Genomic DNA, 15,866 nt, shown 5'->3' with positions numbered 1-15,866 from the left:
ATCCGGGTTGTATCGACCACTTTAAGGTTGGTGTGATTCATCCAGAACTCTCCGTCAATCTCTATCTACATCTTGGGTATTGTTTTGCAGCAACACATGCTTACCCTCCGGCATTTACACAGATCATCAGCGGGTTTATTTCCTTTTGTCCTACTGATGTCCCCTGTGGATGTCACCATAGCAACCCAACAGAAATGAAGGTGAAGGTGTAATTTAAGATTTCAAGAAAAAACAAAAAAACAGTGATGATTTACCCTTGCAAGACATGATTAAATTGACTCACATGTCTACAGAAATAATTTAGTCAGGTCTGTTGGGGTTGCAAGGATTTGCATGTATCAGCGACAGAATAACAATTCACAGCTAGCTCAGCCACACGCTCTCTTCTAAAGCTTCCCCAAAGATTGTAGGAATTAGGGTGAGGCAGAATGAGAGAGCATGGATTCTGTGTCAAGATGTATTGGGGGGGGTCACGTTCACAACATGCTTAATAGAGTGCCAAGAATACATTGTATTGTATGTTTTTTTTTCCGTTATTTTGCTCTGGTACAGATTAACTTCCTTTTTTGGTGAACAACTACAGTATTTTGAAATGATTTGACAAATACGAACCGGTTGAGGAATAAAGTCTTGATAAAGCATACTTTTCAAATTGAAGGCTTTTTTTCCCCGTTATCAAGTGGCACTATTTTACATTCTGTAAAGTCTGTGAAAGATCATGTTCTATAGTATCTTACAAGCAAAACAGAGAGGGAACATTCAACAGGCCGGTTGGAGTTGTCCTCTGATGATGGATATAATTTTTTTTCTTTAGATTGTATGTTTTCGTTCCACTATGACATAAAAGTCGTGTTTCAGGGTCAAAAACTTGTATGAACAAGCTGGACACGGAGAGAATTTCTGTCTTTCCACACACCCTGAAACCTCACCATTGTTTCTCCTCAAAGCTTGGAATGTTTGAAGTACTTGAGAATGTTAAAGGCAACAGGGAAGGACACCTTTAAAAGTCCTCTTATTGTATCATGTGAAAGGGAATGAGAAGACTTAAAACCTTCATCTCAAAGTTAGTGAAGTGAAATAGACAATCGAGTCTTCTGAATTGTAATTACTGGTATTAAAAGCCCAAGGCTTAATGTGAGTCAGAACCTGCAAGAACAGGATCCAGCATCTCCCAATGATGTTCCAGTTAGACTTTCGTGAAACCATAAAAGCATTATGATATAACTCCATGCAGATGGCAAGCCGCTCTTTTTTTTTCTTCACTTAAAATTCTTTTCCCCTGACCCATGAATGTGTCTCACATAGCTATAAGATGGCAGGCTAATGAATCGCATGGAAATAAAGTGATTATGTGATTATTATTATATTGGATCCAAAGTGAATCTAATCAGGTAAATGATAAATCCCAATAACATAAGCTAGGGCTTCTGGGGTAAAGATGTTGTATCTGTGACAGATAATCAGCTTTTAATTTCAATCCACTGGGCACCTCTCGCTAAACATCTGCTCGTACGTCGGTTGTTTAAAAAAGAAAATCAAAAATACTTTTTGTCAAGAAAGCATCTGTGGAACCATTGGAACCAGAAGACCTGTTTTATTTTAAGATGCTTATGTAATTCAAAGTCTTGTCCATGTGAGAACAATAGCACTCCACTGTGTCACCACGCTTCAGTTTAAGCTTTTAATTTGGCTTTCAAGGCACTTTGAAAGATCTAGCCCCTCGCTAATTGGTTGATTGTACCAAATATCTTTGTCTGTATTTATTTGATGCAAAGTTTATTTGCCCATCAAGCTGAACCTTTCATGCCTTTTCATTAACATTATTTTGGAAGCAGCACCAATACTGTTCATGCAGAATGGCCCCATGTTTGTTTCATATTGTGTATCTTAAACAACTTGAGTTAGTTTTGTCTATCTACGTCCTGCTTGATGTCCTCCTGGTTGTTTGTGGCAGACTGTGAGATCTGGCCTCCCTGTGGAGCCAGGCAGGCGTGAGGTCTGTGTACGTAGGCCCACCGTGCTGTCACGTCTCTTTCATCGCCAGCCAGGCTTGGCCAATAAGGAGATAAGGAGACAATGACTGGGTGAGCAAGCAGTGGCAAGGTGTAACCACAGCCCCCGGGTCTCCTCCCTGCCGAGTACTTCAAATCCTCATTAGGATTTTCAGCAAAGGAAGGAGGGATTTTCTGGATTAGGGCTTTGTCACAGCTGGCTCCAGGTTAGTGTTTGTCATGCATGAGCTTGGTGGAGATCTGACATCTTGCCACCCTCCCCCTTCCACCCAAACAGACACTACGTTCACCTGGCTACTGAGGTAGTCGACATATGTTCCACTAACCCGAAAACGAAACTTAGAACAGTAACTCACTGCCCTTGCCAAAGGTTTTTAACAGCTTTCTGGTAGCCTGTGTCAGGTGTCTGTGGGTTTGGGCTGCTGTATCAGCATTTTTTCTTAATGGTTATTTATGCAAAGATAACCTTGGGAAGCATCATTAGTTTGTAGTTTGCAGTTGCAATCCATAACCCAGGTTGGATCCCGACACTGATAGTTGTCGTAGTTCAGTAGTTCAGACAGGAGACACACCGTCTTGTTTCGAAAAAACTCCTCAATATGTCAGTTAGTAGAGACACTTAATTGTGTTCCCTAAAGCTATTTGTTCCGTAATTTCTCACTTATTTGAAGGTCCTTGTTTTTTTCCCACCCCAATAATAGCTGGGCTTTTTTGTTTGAAGTCATACATCTTCCATACTGCTCACGCAAAGTAAAAAGACCGTTTTTTTTAAACATGTCGCTCGCCTTTAATTGTCTGTCTACACTCGCTTGGCTGAGGGATTCAGCGTGACAGAGCTCAGACTTATTACGAAAACTACATTTTTTACTCATTCTCAGCACTGATCTTTGTGGATAATGGGCATTCAGGAAGGCCCCACCAGACCGTTGCTGGTTGGCATCTCAGGCAACCTAGATTAGTCATCTACCCACATGTCCTTATCAGTCTCGTTATTTACTGTTATGCTTTGTCTCGCTCTGTTTTTGCCCTGGTAGATTCATGTGGGTCCTTAGCAACTATATCCAAAACAATCTACAAACATGTTTTGATAACCCATGAAACTCTTCTTTAAAACAAAAATATAAGTGAAAAGAAACACGACTTATCGGTCTCCAGTGCAGTGATCTACAACAAGAAACCTATTATTCATGGTGCGTTTGTTGTTTTGTTGGTTGTTGTGTATGACCATAGATGTGACTAGCCGTACGGTTGACATCACCATAGAAGCAGGATGCAATTTGTCAGATATGCCTCCATGTTTAAAGTTTCATTTTTGTTTGCTGCTGGGTTCTACATTTGTTATTTGTGTCTTAAACTTTTGTTGGCTGAGGGATTTGAAGCTAAACGTCTTGGCAAGTAAAAGCATGTGTATTGTGAAAAAGACCTAAAGCTATCTGTATGACACCACAAGAAAAAACAGCCCGAGCTCTTTAGTTCTTTAATATTTTTGTGTTGTTAAAGTCTGTGTGGTGGACATCAACGACTGTGGACGGACATCATGCAAGGACTACTGATGAAGTGCTGTCTGGAAGGGGCGGATGAAGAGAATGTTTTTGATTATCCAGTGTAGATGGTATTTCAAACAGGAACCAGCATGTACACTGTGCGCTTGACAAATGAAGCAGCTCATGTGGTCAAAGGGCAAAATGTAGCTTTGTTTCCTGTTTGCTACTGTAATACCGTGGAATTTTAAGGTGATTAGACTGCAGCATTCAGGTCACATGGATCATAGCATGCCAATCTTCCCCATTTTCACTCGAGTTTTCTAGAGACTTGGACTTTTTCTTTGAGTTAAGGATAAATGTCAGCTATTATAAACGTGGTTTTATTGTTCATCATGCATATTTTCTTTGTAAGTTGAATCGCATATATTTATCACTGTGCTGGTTTAAGTCCCCTTGCACCTCCTGGTTTCAACAAAAAAAAAAGCCAACTGGGGAATGGATACAATAAAGTAATCTTGAATTGCTGTTTATGATTGTATTCCTATTCCACAACAGCTGAAGTACCACATGTAAACAATCTGCAGGTATTCAGAGGGTACATAATCGCTTTCCCAATGTCAGGACTCTGTTGAAAGGCATGCTCACAGGGAAGTCTGAATATGGTTCGGATGTCATGCAAAGAAAACCGCCTGCAGGACATGTAATGACAGAGTCTGTTAAGAGGGCATAATTTACTCAAAGGCTTATGATTTCACAGATTTTACAGTTCACTCTCAAGAGTCCGACGTAAGATATCCTTTCTTGCCCTTAGTGAAATCCCTTTTGTCCTCCTGCTTTCAGTCCTGATTTAGTGCAGCCGTAAATCCAGAGGAGGCTCCTGTAAAAGTAGGGTGGTGAAACTACGGCCATAAATATAAAGGATTTAGAACCAGGACCTTTTTCAAGGAACTCTGAATTGCCATTTATGAAGCTTGTTAACTTACAGAGTTTAAATGGTACATTTATTGTTTTTCCTTGTTTGTGCAATGGTCTCGTAGACCTTTCTTTATAGTATAAGCTTCTTGTCTAAAACAAAAACAAAAATTTGCTGTGGGCAGTAATGAAGGTCCCCAGCTCATTTTCCATTTTTAGTGGTTCTTTGTTTGAATAAGAAAGCCCTGGCATGTTGGTTTACTTGCTGTCAAACTTAACATATGCCAGTTCAAGCTGTTTGTGCTCTGTCACTACTACTTGACCCCAAGCAACTCAGCTTTTGACCTTTTGAGTCATAACGACCTCTAAGTGCTTTTGTATGTCAAGGCCCAGGACCTTTAAGACCAATTCTTGAATAAATAATGGTCTAAAAAGCATTAGATTAAAAAAACTCATTCTGAATTAGACTTTCATAGTATATTAGCGTGTCTTGACCATTGTTTCTGATTAATTGTTGCTCTTGTTCTCCACATTCCATCTGATATAAGTCACCTCCCCATCCCAAATCCCCAAATTATTTTGAAATAGCCAACAAGTAACAATTAATCCTGATAAGCATGTGAGACATCTGACAAATCCTTAAATGAGAACTTCAAAGTACCCCTGCTGTGACATGTGTGAGGGCAGGAAACAGATGGTGGAGTGAGAATGTTAAGAAGGAGGCTTTGACTGTAAATCCAAAATTTCTAAACTTAGGGAGGGGGTTGATATTCCTAACAATCAGTTATGAAAGATTGGCACCCTGTAAATATTAGATGAACTGAAATGAAACAAGTAAATTTCAATTTCAATTTTCTTTTTGAGTATTATGAAGTGGTTCCCTTGAGCCGGATGGGATTTATATATTTTGTCCTGTGTAAAGATATATTGTTTCTCTTGTTTTGCATTTGTCACATAAGCACTCAGTAGGTAAGGCTAACCTCTAATAACTAATTCAGTGTGACTTAGTTGAACAGAATTGTGTCAAATAACCCTTTACAAAACCTGCAAGGCAGCAAGTCTCTGGTTTAGTCTGAATAAGAGCTGCATAAAGAATTCAGCTGGAGCAGCAATCGTGCCATCAGGGCATGACTACCCTGTTGGTCAGGGAATTTAAATGCCAGGTGGGGGTCAGTTGAAGCACTAGCTGAATAATGTGGGACAAATGCATACACATGAGAACAGAGTCTTGGGAAGAGGAACCGCTGCTGTGGGCTGCTTGAGGAAATGTACTCTGGGAATGCAAACCAAGCAGATGGACCCTTCTCATTTGTGTGTACTGCCACTTGTGACCCATCGGGGGAATGCTTCTTTATTGAATTGAGGAGCATCAAACGCTTCGCTGAAGCAGAGAGGAAAGTCTGGGCTACCCAATGTACTGTGTCTCAGTCCATTGTTTTCATTAGTTTTAATGGAAACTGTGGAAATGATATAGACCAGAGCTGACTAACGCAAAGCAAATGCATTCTGAAAGGTCCTTTGTCAGAAAAAAAAGATGCACACTTTTATTATATTTAAACACTGGAACAATTAATATGTTAATGTTAATATGTTAATTAATATCTTAACAACTGTCATTGATAAGGCTGAGAAGAGAGGTTCAAACAGACTACTGTTGCTAAATAGTGCAAGATTCTTAGTCGGAGCTGCCTTTATCAATTCTCTTTGCATGACTCATAGGATCAGTCTACAGATTTATAGTACCATCAGCTCACTTAAGTGCATTGCTTGAGATGTAAGGTAAAATCACAGCTCACATAATTCTCAAAACTCTGTATTATTTTGTAATTTAGTGGTGAACTGAAGGATGTTTACATCATGCAATTTTTAAATTGCACCGATTTAACCTCAACACTGTCAAAATAAAAAGAGCCAAAAGCCTTGACCTTGCCTTGATTATCTAAAAATGTATGGTAATTTAACATTGAAATCTACCGGTGACCATTTGTTAGGGACCATGAGACAAAATTTACTGCTTGACGGTCACTGCAGCCATTTCATTACCAGAAGATGTCCTTGCTTTTTTTTGGTGACCTAAAAAGCACTCCCCCTCTCTCTCTCTCTTCCCTACACACGCTGCCTGGCCCCAGGGCTATCCGATATTAGACAGTGAGATGACACTGTGTGCTTGTGTGAGTGCAGTCAGCCAACATGTGCAGATGATGTGAAGTCAATAATGCATTATGAAAAAAGGGGATTTATGACCTTGATGAGCCCCATAGAGCTTAATTAGGCCTAAAGGTTGATTTACATACAAGTGTACAAGGAATTTGATGAGGCTGTGTTTTCCTGCTGGTGCAGTACATTTTCACTTTGTCAGACAGCAACACTTGATGCCTCGCATATGTTCAAATTCTTATAGATAAAAAAAATACGTAAACATTTTTTGGCTGCTTGTCTGTCCAAGTGTGCTATTTTGTTTGAACACAGTTAAATTAAGTACCACAGGATCAAATTTCTCTCCTTTGCAACCATGGTATTTCCTGTGCAGGCTTAGGTTTCCGCAAGCGCTGCTTACTAGAGATGAGAAACAAACTACATAAAAAAAAGAGACTCTGATAGGGCGCACTTTTGTTTAAAGAGGCCCACCTAAACCAAAATATGAGAAAAAAGAAAGATTTGTTTTTTTATAACCTCGATTCAGAAAGAAATGACAAAATCTTTTTCAGTCATATACCTATGTCAATGATGCTCCTGATAGCCCCCCTGCTGTTGCTATGGAAGTAGCGGAGATGTAAATGAACTGGAGTGAACTTGATGGTGGAGAATACAAATGAGCTTTGAATGCTCATTTTCCTGCTGCTCTTTGCCTCTTCTTCTTCTCCCAATATCTTTCTCTGTTCACCATCTCCCTCCCTCTGTTCAAAGAGTAGGGAGGAAGGAACACTAATCAGTATTCTACATCTTTTAACACTACACCATGTCATTTTATTTTCTGATCATAATGGCTTCTGATCTGCTGAACAAGACCACGATGGCTTTGTTCAAATTCTTTGTTTTTCAGTCTAGCATTGTGTGTTGTGCTAATGGATTTGCGAAAATAACAAGATAATTTATTTTTCTTCTCTCCTGTGGAGCATCATCTCAGATGTAAATATGAGCTAAGATGTCAACATATGCCACGTATGTTAATAGTTGTGTCATTTTTGTCAGAGTTTAATAGTCTACAGATGTTCTGTGTTACCATGTAGACCGTTACATATGTAGCTGCTGCTTGCTGTTAGCCGTGCCCAAAAATGACGTCAGCTTTCAACACACAAAGCGGAAAAATAGGAACACAGTCTTGAGTTAAAGTTAATGTGAAACAACTCAAAAGAATGTTAATATATGTCAAATGAGTGGTGTAATTCTTCTTTACAATAGCCACACAGAGTCAGCGGTCTACCTCATACCCTGCTGTTTGCTGGATAGATGCAATATTTTCTTTCGTCTGCTCCCCTGCAAGGATCTGACTTCTTAAGAATACATTCTGTTGTAAAGGATATCTCAGGATTATGGAATCAACACTGTGGGAAGGATCGTGAATTAAAGGTTTCGTCCTTTTTCGGACTTATTTTGCTTGGACATAGATTTAGAAGGCAGGGGGGGTACAGAACCTGGAGGATTCAAGCTGTGTCTCCTGTGGCTCCAAGCTAATGCCATAGGCCACACTTTTCTTTCACCCAATATCCCCTCAGCAAGCTAGCTTGTCCGCTCAGGAGTGCAGAATAAAAGCATGTCACGCAGAGATGCTAGCTAATTTACAAGCAGCTGTTTAGCTCTTGTATGAACAGCGAAGAAAATCAAAGGACTGCCTTAACGGTAGACGACAAGCATTGGAGCGTCCCTGTCACACTTCTCATTGGCTCTCGACAGAAATTATCTGGTTTCACATCAAAATAATCTGGAGACCCCTTTTGTGATCCGGGCACAATGATGGCAGCGTTAGTGCTTGAATAGGTCTTTTGATCGGTCTCTGCTTTGCTTCTGGACTATCTGTTGAAGCTTTTTTTTAACTCAAATTTCAAAGATTCATTTTTACATGAAGCCATTTACTGGATGCAAAATAGCCTCGGTGAAAAGCAAAATCGTTCCTTTGTTATTTATGCTGTATGATCAGAAGTGAAGTAATTTATTTCACTGAAAAAGATTCCAATTTCTTACCCTGATTAAGCATGCAGCTGCTTCAGAAAGTGTGCATACTGTTTATAGATGTTCTTATGTCTTCAGTATATACGTGTATGTCCCTTTGGGTTTGATCATGTAATGCCTGGCTTCATGGTAGAACGAAGATGATCCTAATGACTCCTCATTTCTGTGAAATAGGAAGACATTTTGCTCATTACCTCTGCTTCAGTGACACTCATATCCTACCAGATGGTCACTCTCCAATTGATTTGGCTCATCGGTGAGAAAAAAGATGAATTAAATCATTACAACACCAAAGAGACAGTGCATAATGGGTCCACCTTACATTTGGTGGGTTTCTCACAGTTCTTCAGCTACAAATCGTGTATGGACCTAATGTCATTGCAAAGGTTACTCAGGATAATAAATACCAACTAGGGAAGCTTTAAATAGAGGCCTTGTCATTAGTGTAATAAAGTGCTACAACCCACAAAAAATAGGTCCTGCGTAACAAGCAAAGTCAATTACTAGCATGTCGTGACAACGTTAATATGCACACATCAAAAGCTTGAGTGACTTATGTATTTTAATAAAGAAAAACAGATGTCTTTAATGTTCATGTGTTGATTATAGAATATAGACATTTCTCAAACGCTTTCAATTTAATTTCAGTCTGTTTGAAGAATAAAATAGAGCCTTAACTTAATGTTTTTCGCAGGTTTATAAATGGCAGTAATCAGTGCTCATTTCAATGAATTGTACATTGATGATGATGAGGAACTGAACTGCTTTTTTTGTGGTTGTAGTGGTGGTGGTGGTGGTTGGCTGGGTTGGCAGGTGACCAGAGGGTCTGATTAGGAAGAGTGTCAACAAGGCCAAAATAAAGGTCTGGCAAGAAACGTCTCAGCTGCACCATGTTGCTATGGTCACAGGATTAAGTTTTCCATAAAATATTTTCATTGGTTGTGTCAATATCTGTCAGTTTCTGCTGTTTAATTGCTAGACAAAATGGTAGCTCTTGTCAGATGTGTGAATGATAGAGATTTTTTTTTTCTGGGGCTCATATTGGTTTAGATACTGCATCACAAAGTGAAAGTACATAAAAGAAGGAACATTTGAAAAGTTGAGAGGACTGAAAGTCCGTGTTATCTGTGAAGAGGATGGTGTAAAGGTTCTCTCTGAGCGTAAAAGGTGTGTGTACGTGTGTACTTAAACATATAAAACCAAGTGTAAGGAACATAACTTAAACTTTGATGCAGAGGTTCAATTGTTTTATGTTTTTTTCATTGATGCATGTGTTGTATCATTATGGTTCCTCCGCAGTCACTTTGTAAAAGGTATGGTGGAAAATATTATTTTTGTGGTAAAACACATATTTGGTTGTTAAAATTTTATTCAAACCCTTTCATACTGCTCATTTACTTTCTCAGTCAGCCTAAAAGAGTTTCAAAAATGAAGGAATGAAGATCAGTGATTTTCATTGAGATTGTTACTGTTCTTGGCTCCTTGCTATATCTTGTTTTGGCTCCTGTACTGAAACCATGGAAACCACGTCACAAGCTGTAGCTGTGTTCATGCAGCATAAATATCAGTTCGTTGATCATTTCTTTAGTTTTCCCCTCACACCACCCAGCTTTGATGGTGTCAGAGCACTCCCTAATAAGGTCTTTGCCTGAATAAATGCACAAATGACAATTGTTGGATATTTCACTCTCACTGTAATTATCTCCATTGAGAGTATGGTTTAATTTCCATGACAAAAAAGCTCGGCAGGACCTGCCAAGCTTTTTGTTCCTGTTGAGTTCCTGTACAGCCAAGTGTCATAAAATATAATAACAACTCATGTAAGTAACTCATGTAATACTTTTTAAAAAGACTTGTTTTTATATGTTATTTCATACGAGAGCCCCTTGAGCTGATTGTGAACAGCTTGTGACCATAATGGACAATACTGCCCACCCTCTACATAACATAGTATTAGACACAAAAATGTATTCAGTCAGATGATTCCTCAGCTCTGCTGCAGCACAGTATGGGTACATTTTTTTATTTTATTTTTTTTCCAGCAGCAATAGACACACACAGTGGCAGTCTAAGTTGAATAATGAAAGAAAACATCTGTCAAAATTTATAATTTCCCTTTGGAATTAGTAATGTAACCTACATTTTATTTCATGTCATTTAATGAACTAACCATTTTGCATGTTATATAATTCTGTAAAACCATACAAGAGCATGCATACAGGGACACACATGCACAAATGACACTGCAAATGTGCCTGGATTGCTGTTTGTACTTGATGCCAGGTTATCTCATTAGTCTACTGCAGCAAGTCTTTTCAGCTGCTCCAATCAACTGTTGAGCTTTTTCTAGATTTTAGTTGATCACGAAAGGCATGAAAGAAAAAAATAGATCCTTACGTAATTTCAAAGTTCCTATTCCAGATATGGTATTTTGCTACCAAATGGAAAATAAACACTTTTCATATGGTGTGTTCCCTGAATAATTATGCTAATGGCCGCATGAGCAAAGATAATGATTACTTTTGTGGCTCATTTAAATAATGAAATTATTCAGTTAAGTGAAACAGTAGGCAGTGGATTTGTTTATGTTAGATTAAATGTTATCATATTACTTTGTAATTGCAATGCATGATCAATGTTGTTTTGGTTTCCTCATAATATCTCTAGGTAAACAGATTTATTTGAAGTACTCACATAAACCATTATGTACACAATATCACATAACTTAAGTAAGATAGAGTATCAGTAGATTTAACATAGCACTGTGGCAAAAAAAAAAAAATTATTTAGCTTTTGGCCCGAAAATGTATGACATGAAAGTTGTAGTTGAAAATTAAAATGTATGTATCCCTGCCCATATACCTGTGTAGATGTTAAAACACTAACCCGTTTATTATGCTCAATGTTTTCTACATTTCTAGACGATTAGTTGGGACCTTGGAGCATGTGCAGACCCATTTAAGTTTAGTTGAGTGTATCAATGTGGAATAAGTCAAGTTACGACCTCGCTATAGGGGTGTGTCAATCCAGTTTTAAAACGCCCAGTTTTGTACAATTTTGCTCTGATTACTTTGAGTTGGATGAGCAATCTTTTTTTTTTTTCTAATGCCATGTAAACTTGCTTACTGATTTGTCTGTCAGCCGTCTGTCCATAAACTATAAAGTACCATCTGACACTAGGGTGGGAATGGTTCAGCCTCAGGCCTAATCAATGGAGAGAGGCTTTTGGAGCTTGTTTACAACCATGCTTTTGGTCCATGATCCATAAACCCAGCTGACTAATAAAGAGCACTTGGATTACAAAAGTAGTGTTTGAAATCCAGATATTTGAACGTGAAAACATACCACTGCAGAGAACCTGTCATCAGCACCGTTAAAAAGTGGCTGGTGCATTTCAACAGGAGTCTTGCAGTTTTCTTGAGCATGTATTTATCTCCTCATTTGTCCAGCCTCTGTTTTCCTCTTTAGCTAGAGAGACTGCATTAGCTCTCAATCATAAAACCAAAAGCAGAGATCCTGAAGGTTCAGCTGAGGGATTTAAGTGTTTTAACAGTGTTCCTGAGACATGGAGTGCAAGTGGGTTTGACTGTGGATTTGGAGATCAAGCTCAGAGGTCTTACACGTGGCCAAAAAAACAGATCACTTCCAGCCACAAATTATACCAATGCAAGTAAATGTATCCCACCCTGGCCAGTTGATCCATTTGGAGTCTTTATTACTTTTATAGTAAGGCACATGAGGTAGACAGTTCTCAGCAGTTTACCTGAAGCAAATTTTATGTGTAAAATACTGAACACGAAAAAAAATTGCATTTTGATATATGCTCGATCGATGAAGCATATATCATTTTCTTTTGCTTATTTAGTGGCACATACTATAGAAAGTTTTCAGTTCCTCGATGTACGTGTGGTCATTCTGAAGGCTGTCTTATTTTTCTTTTGATAAGACAAGTGCTGAGAGAAAAGCAATAGAGGAGCCTCCATTACTCATATGCCACTTTCATGTCATGGTCTGAGGATAAAAAGAATTGCAATACGGCATTGAGTGATGCTTTACATAGTTTTAGTATAGTTACTACACGTGGTATTACGGTCTTTTGACAAAGCAGTGCTGGAATGCATTGACACGAGCTTAAGATTGACTGTCAAGGCCTGTTCCTAACATCCCGTGTTTTCATTGTTTTTCACTTGAGTTTTTTTTTTCCTTCCAGCCAGCATCTCTGATAAATTGTTTATTACCTTAAGCGTTTCTCTTTTACTCCAGAGAGAAAAGGGCTGCAAAAATGAAATGCAGTTGAAACCTATCATATTTGGAAGCCTTTTCTTCTTCACGTCTCCTGGTCACATGAGAAAGTTTGCTGTCAAAAAAGCGCAAGAAGAAGAAAAAAGCTCTTTCCTTTATGATCGTTTTCTCCCAGACAATAGAGGTCTGATAGACCAGAGGAGCTGCCCTCTTCCATACAGATGTATCCTTTGTTTACCCCGAGCTCTTCACTGTGCACCTTAGAAGTTGGAGTTTTCCTTGATTGGAGCACAAACGAAGCATCAGGCAATACAAACTGACATTTATCTTCCTTTGTAAAATACCACAGCAGCATTTCCTGGCAAGAAGCACAATACAGAATGCTAATCCCCTGCCATTGTAGCTTAGCATTTAATCAGACAAAGATAATTGTATTGGTAGTTCACTGATGAAGCATTCAATAGGGTAAAATGAACTCAGCCTTTCTTGGCCAATTTAGTCAGTGGCTGTAAGTAAACTGCTGCCACACAAAGAACATCTCAAAGAATGACTCATGAAAAGACAGAAAAAAAAAGAGTCCTTTGTGATTATAAACAACTGCACATATGGATCACTCCAACTTGTCCGGGAGCCAAACAAATTAGTGCATGAGAAGTAGTAAGGGTGTTCTTTATTTTCTCCCGTGACTGTGAACTAAGCCTCATTAGGGAGACAGAGCCTTTGGAAACAACATAGCCATCAACAAAGTTGAAGGTAGCAAAGAGGCGGCAAAGTCACCACTGGATGCAGGGAAATGGTAGTTATTAGACAAAGAAGTCAACACAAGAGCAGTTGGTAATCTTTTTTAAGCTTTTATATTTGAGATGATAAAGCTGGAGAAATCTGCTCATACCACGAACATATTTAGATTTTGTATATATTATCTATGCAGTTGACTTTTAGTTCAGAAATGACTTTTGGTACTGTTCATATTACCAGAGCCACAATATTGATTTCTTTTTTATTTTTCCTACCCCCTCACCCACACTAACAGAAACACGCATACCCTCTCACAAAGTGTTCTTTGTTCCCAGCCTTCGATTGTCAGTTCGGCGAAGTGGATTAAATTACACTCATGTTGTCATGCCTGTTCTCCTCTCTTATTTTGTATAGAAAAAATGATCATTGCAAGAAATCCACAAATGTTTGTTGCTATAAACTATGCGTTTAAAACGTTTATATACTGAGATGAGAAGATTGATCTATCTAGCTAGCAAGCTATCTAGCTATCTCTCCATCCATCCATCCATCCATTCATTTATCTTCACTCCTGCTGTTAATGTCTCATTGCATATTAGTACAAGCCTTCAAACACTCTGGCCAATAAACTGGACTTTAATGACAATTATTGATTTTTTTTTCAGGACCAGTTAAGGTACAAGGATGACATAGTAACACCATTAACTCCCTGGTGCGGCTGAGATCTGAAATGTTCACTCAGTATACTGATCTATACGGGCTTGTAGTCCTTGCACGTTTTTTTTTTTACTCTTTATATTGATTCATGATTTATGTTACTGAGCAGTAGCCCTTTTAATAAAACAAGAAAGAGCATGCATGGAGATACTTCCTTGGTATATATCAAGCTCTGGTGTCTTGTGTCAGCTGCCTTTCATCATATATTTCTTTTTGTCATTGAAGCTACACATCTCCCTTCGATTTGCACTGATAGAGCTCTTTCTCCTTCTCCTCTCTCTCAGGTTTTAGTCGAGCTGCCCTGCCGTTTGGCTTAGTACGCAGAGAACTGTCTTGCGAGGGTTACCCCATTGATCTGCGGTGTCCAGGAAGTGATGTCATAATGATTGAAAGCGCCAACTATGGCCGAACAGACGACAAGATCTGCGATGCCGATCCCTTCCAGATGGAGAACACCAACTGCTATCTTCCAGATGCCTACAAGATCATGTCACAAAGGTAAAACTGCAGACATGTCTGTGCAGTGTCAAAACAACCATTCCAAAATGAGATGTCTGCTGAAGTTTCTGCACCCTTAGAGAGTAATTGACAAGGCATAGTAATGGTTGCCTGGTTCTGGACCACTGCCGACCATTTAATTTTGTCTGGTTGGCCCCGTCCACATACACGTTTCCTGCTTTAAAAAAAACTTTCTTTTTTGCATCATTTGCCTTTGGGGTAAAATCTTCCACCGGGAAGAATAGCAGGTCCACTTGTCTGATTGATTTACACCATCAAAAGTAGCTAAAGTAAAATGTAGGATGAGAAGCAAAAAGACAACAACAGCCTGTCAACATCGATAGCCCACAATATTAGCACCAATAATGAGGCACGTGAACCTGAATAACAGAAAATTTAAAAAATCATTAGAGCTTGGGAGTGGAAGGAGTGCGGTCAAACAGTGTCGAGAGAGTAGTCTATATCAAAAAAAAGGAAAGAAAAAACAGCAGAAGAGTGCAGCAATAATCTCAGAGTTGACACCTATTTTACTTTTCAAGATATGAACAAAACAAATGAATTTTTCCTCTCCAAAACAAGGAGCTGAACTCGTATAACATAACTAACAAAGCATAATCCGATGAGGCATGCAGAAGGTAATTCGTCTGGCTGTTACCCTGCAGATATGCCTTCTAGACTTGGTATACTTATTTTAGTCTATGAGTATTTGCTATTTTTTGTCAGGGAGCCTAAATTACTATTATTTTCAAAATCTGTTTAATGTGTGTGTGTGTGTGTGTGTGTGTGTGTGTGTGTGTGTGTGTGTGTGTGTGTGCGTGTGTGTGTGAATGTATCCATGCATGTCTGGTGGGGTGTCTCCAATGCAAAGTGGTAAATGAAAACAGTTTTTGTGATTATTTGCCCAAGATTGACTGCAAAAAAAAGCAATATATTTATAAAGGTGTTCATAAATCTGTTGATAACAATATTAGTATTAATAATGATCACTTTTAATTCTACACATTAATAAATTTCCGTACATTGACTACGGTGAAATGTTGAGAGCAGGACTTAGAGTGTTGGCATGTTTTTGTAGCTTTGTGTTATTATTAGA

The 15,866-nt window shown here is 38.7% G+C and overlaps 1 protein-coding gene across 34 annotated transcripts in view; it reads left to right on the top strand.

Moving 5' to 3' along the window:
• The window catches only part of adgrl2a (adhesion G protein-coupled receptor L2a), a 99,386-nt gene that overhangs the window by 24,005 nt on the left and 59,515 nt on the right, over positions 1-15,866 (top strand). For all 34 annotated transcript variants that reach the window (XM_075485468.1, XM_075485473.1, XM_075485466.1 and 31 more), the window contains exon 3: positions 14,560-14,773. In XM_075485468.1, coding sequence (XP_075341583.1) covers positions 14,560-14,773 — 214 coding nt within the window. The remainder of the gene's footprint in view (positions 1-14,559; positions 14,774-15,866) is intronic.

Source organism: Odontesthes bonariensis, chromosome 15 (genome assembly GCF_027942865.1).
Source record: "Odontesthes bonariensis isolate fOdoBon6 chromosome 15, fOdoBon6.hap1, whole genome shotgun sequence".
Lineage (NCBI taxonomy): Eukaryota > Metazoa > Chordata > Actinopteri > Atheriniformes > Atherinopsidae > Odontesthes > Odontesthes bonariensis.
The sequence above is the reverse complement of the archived record's forward strand: the minus strand, read 5'-3'. Positions and strand labels throughout refer to the sequence as shown.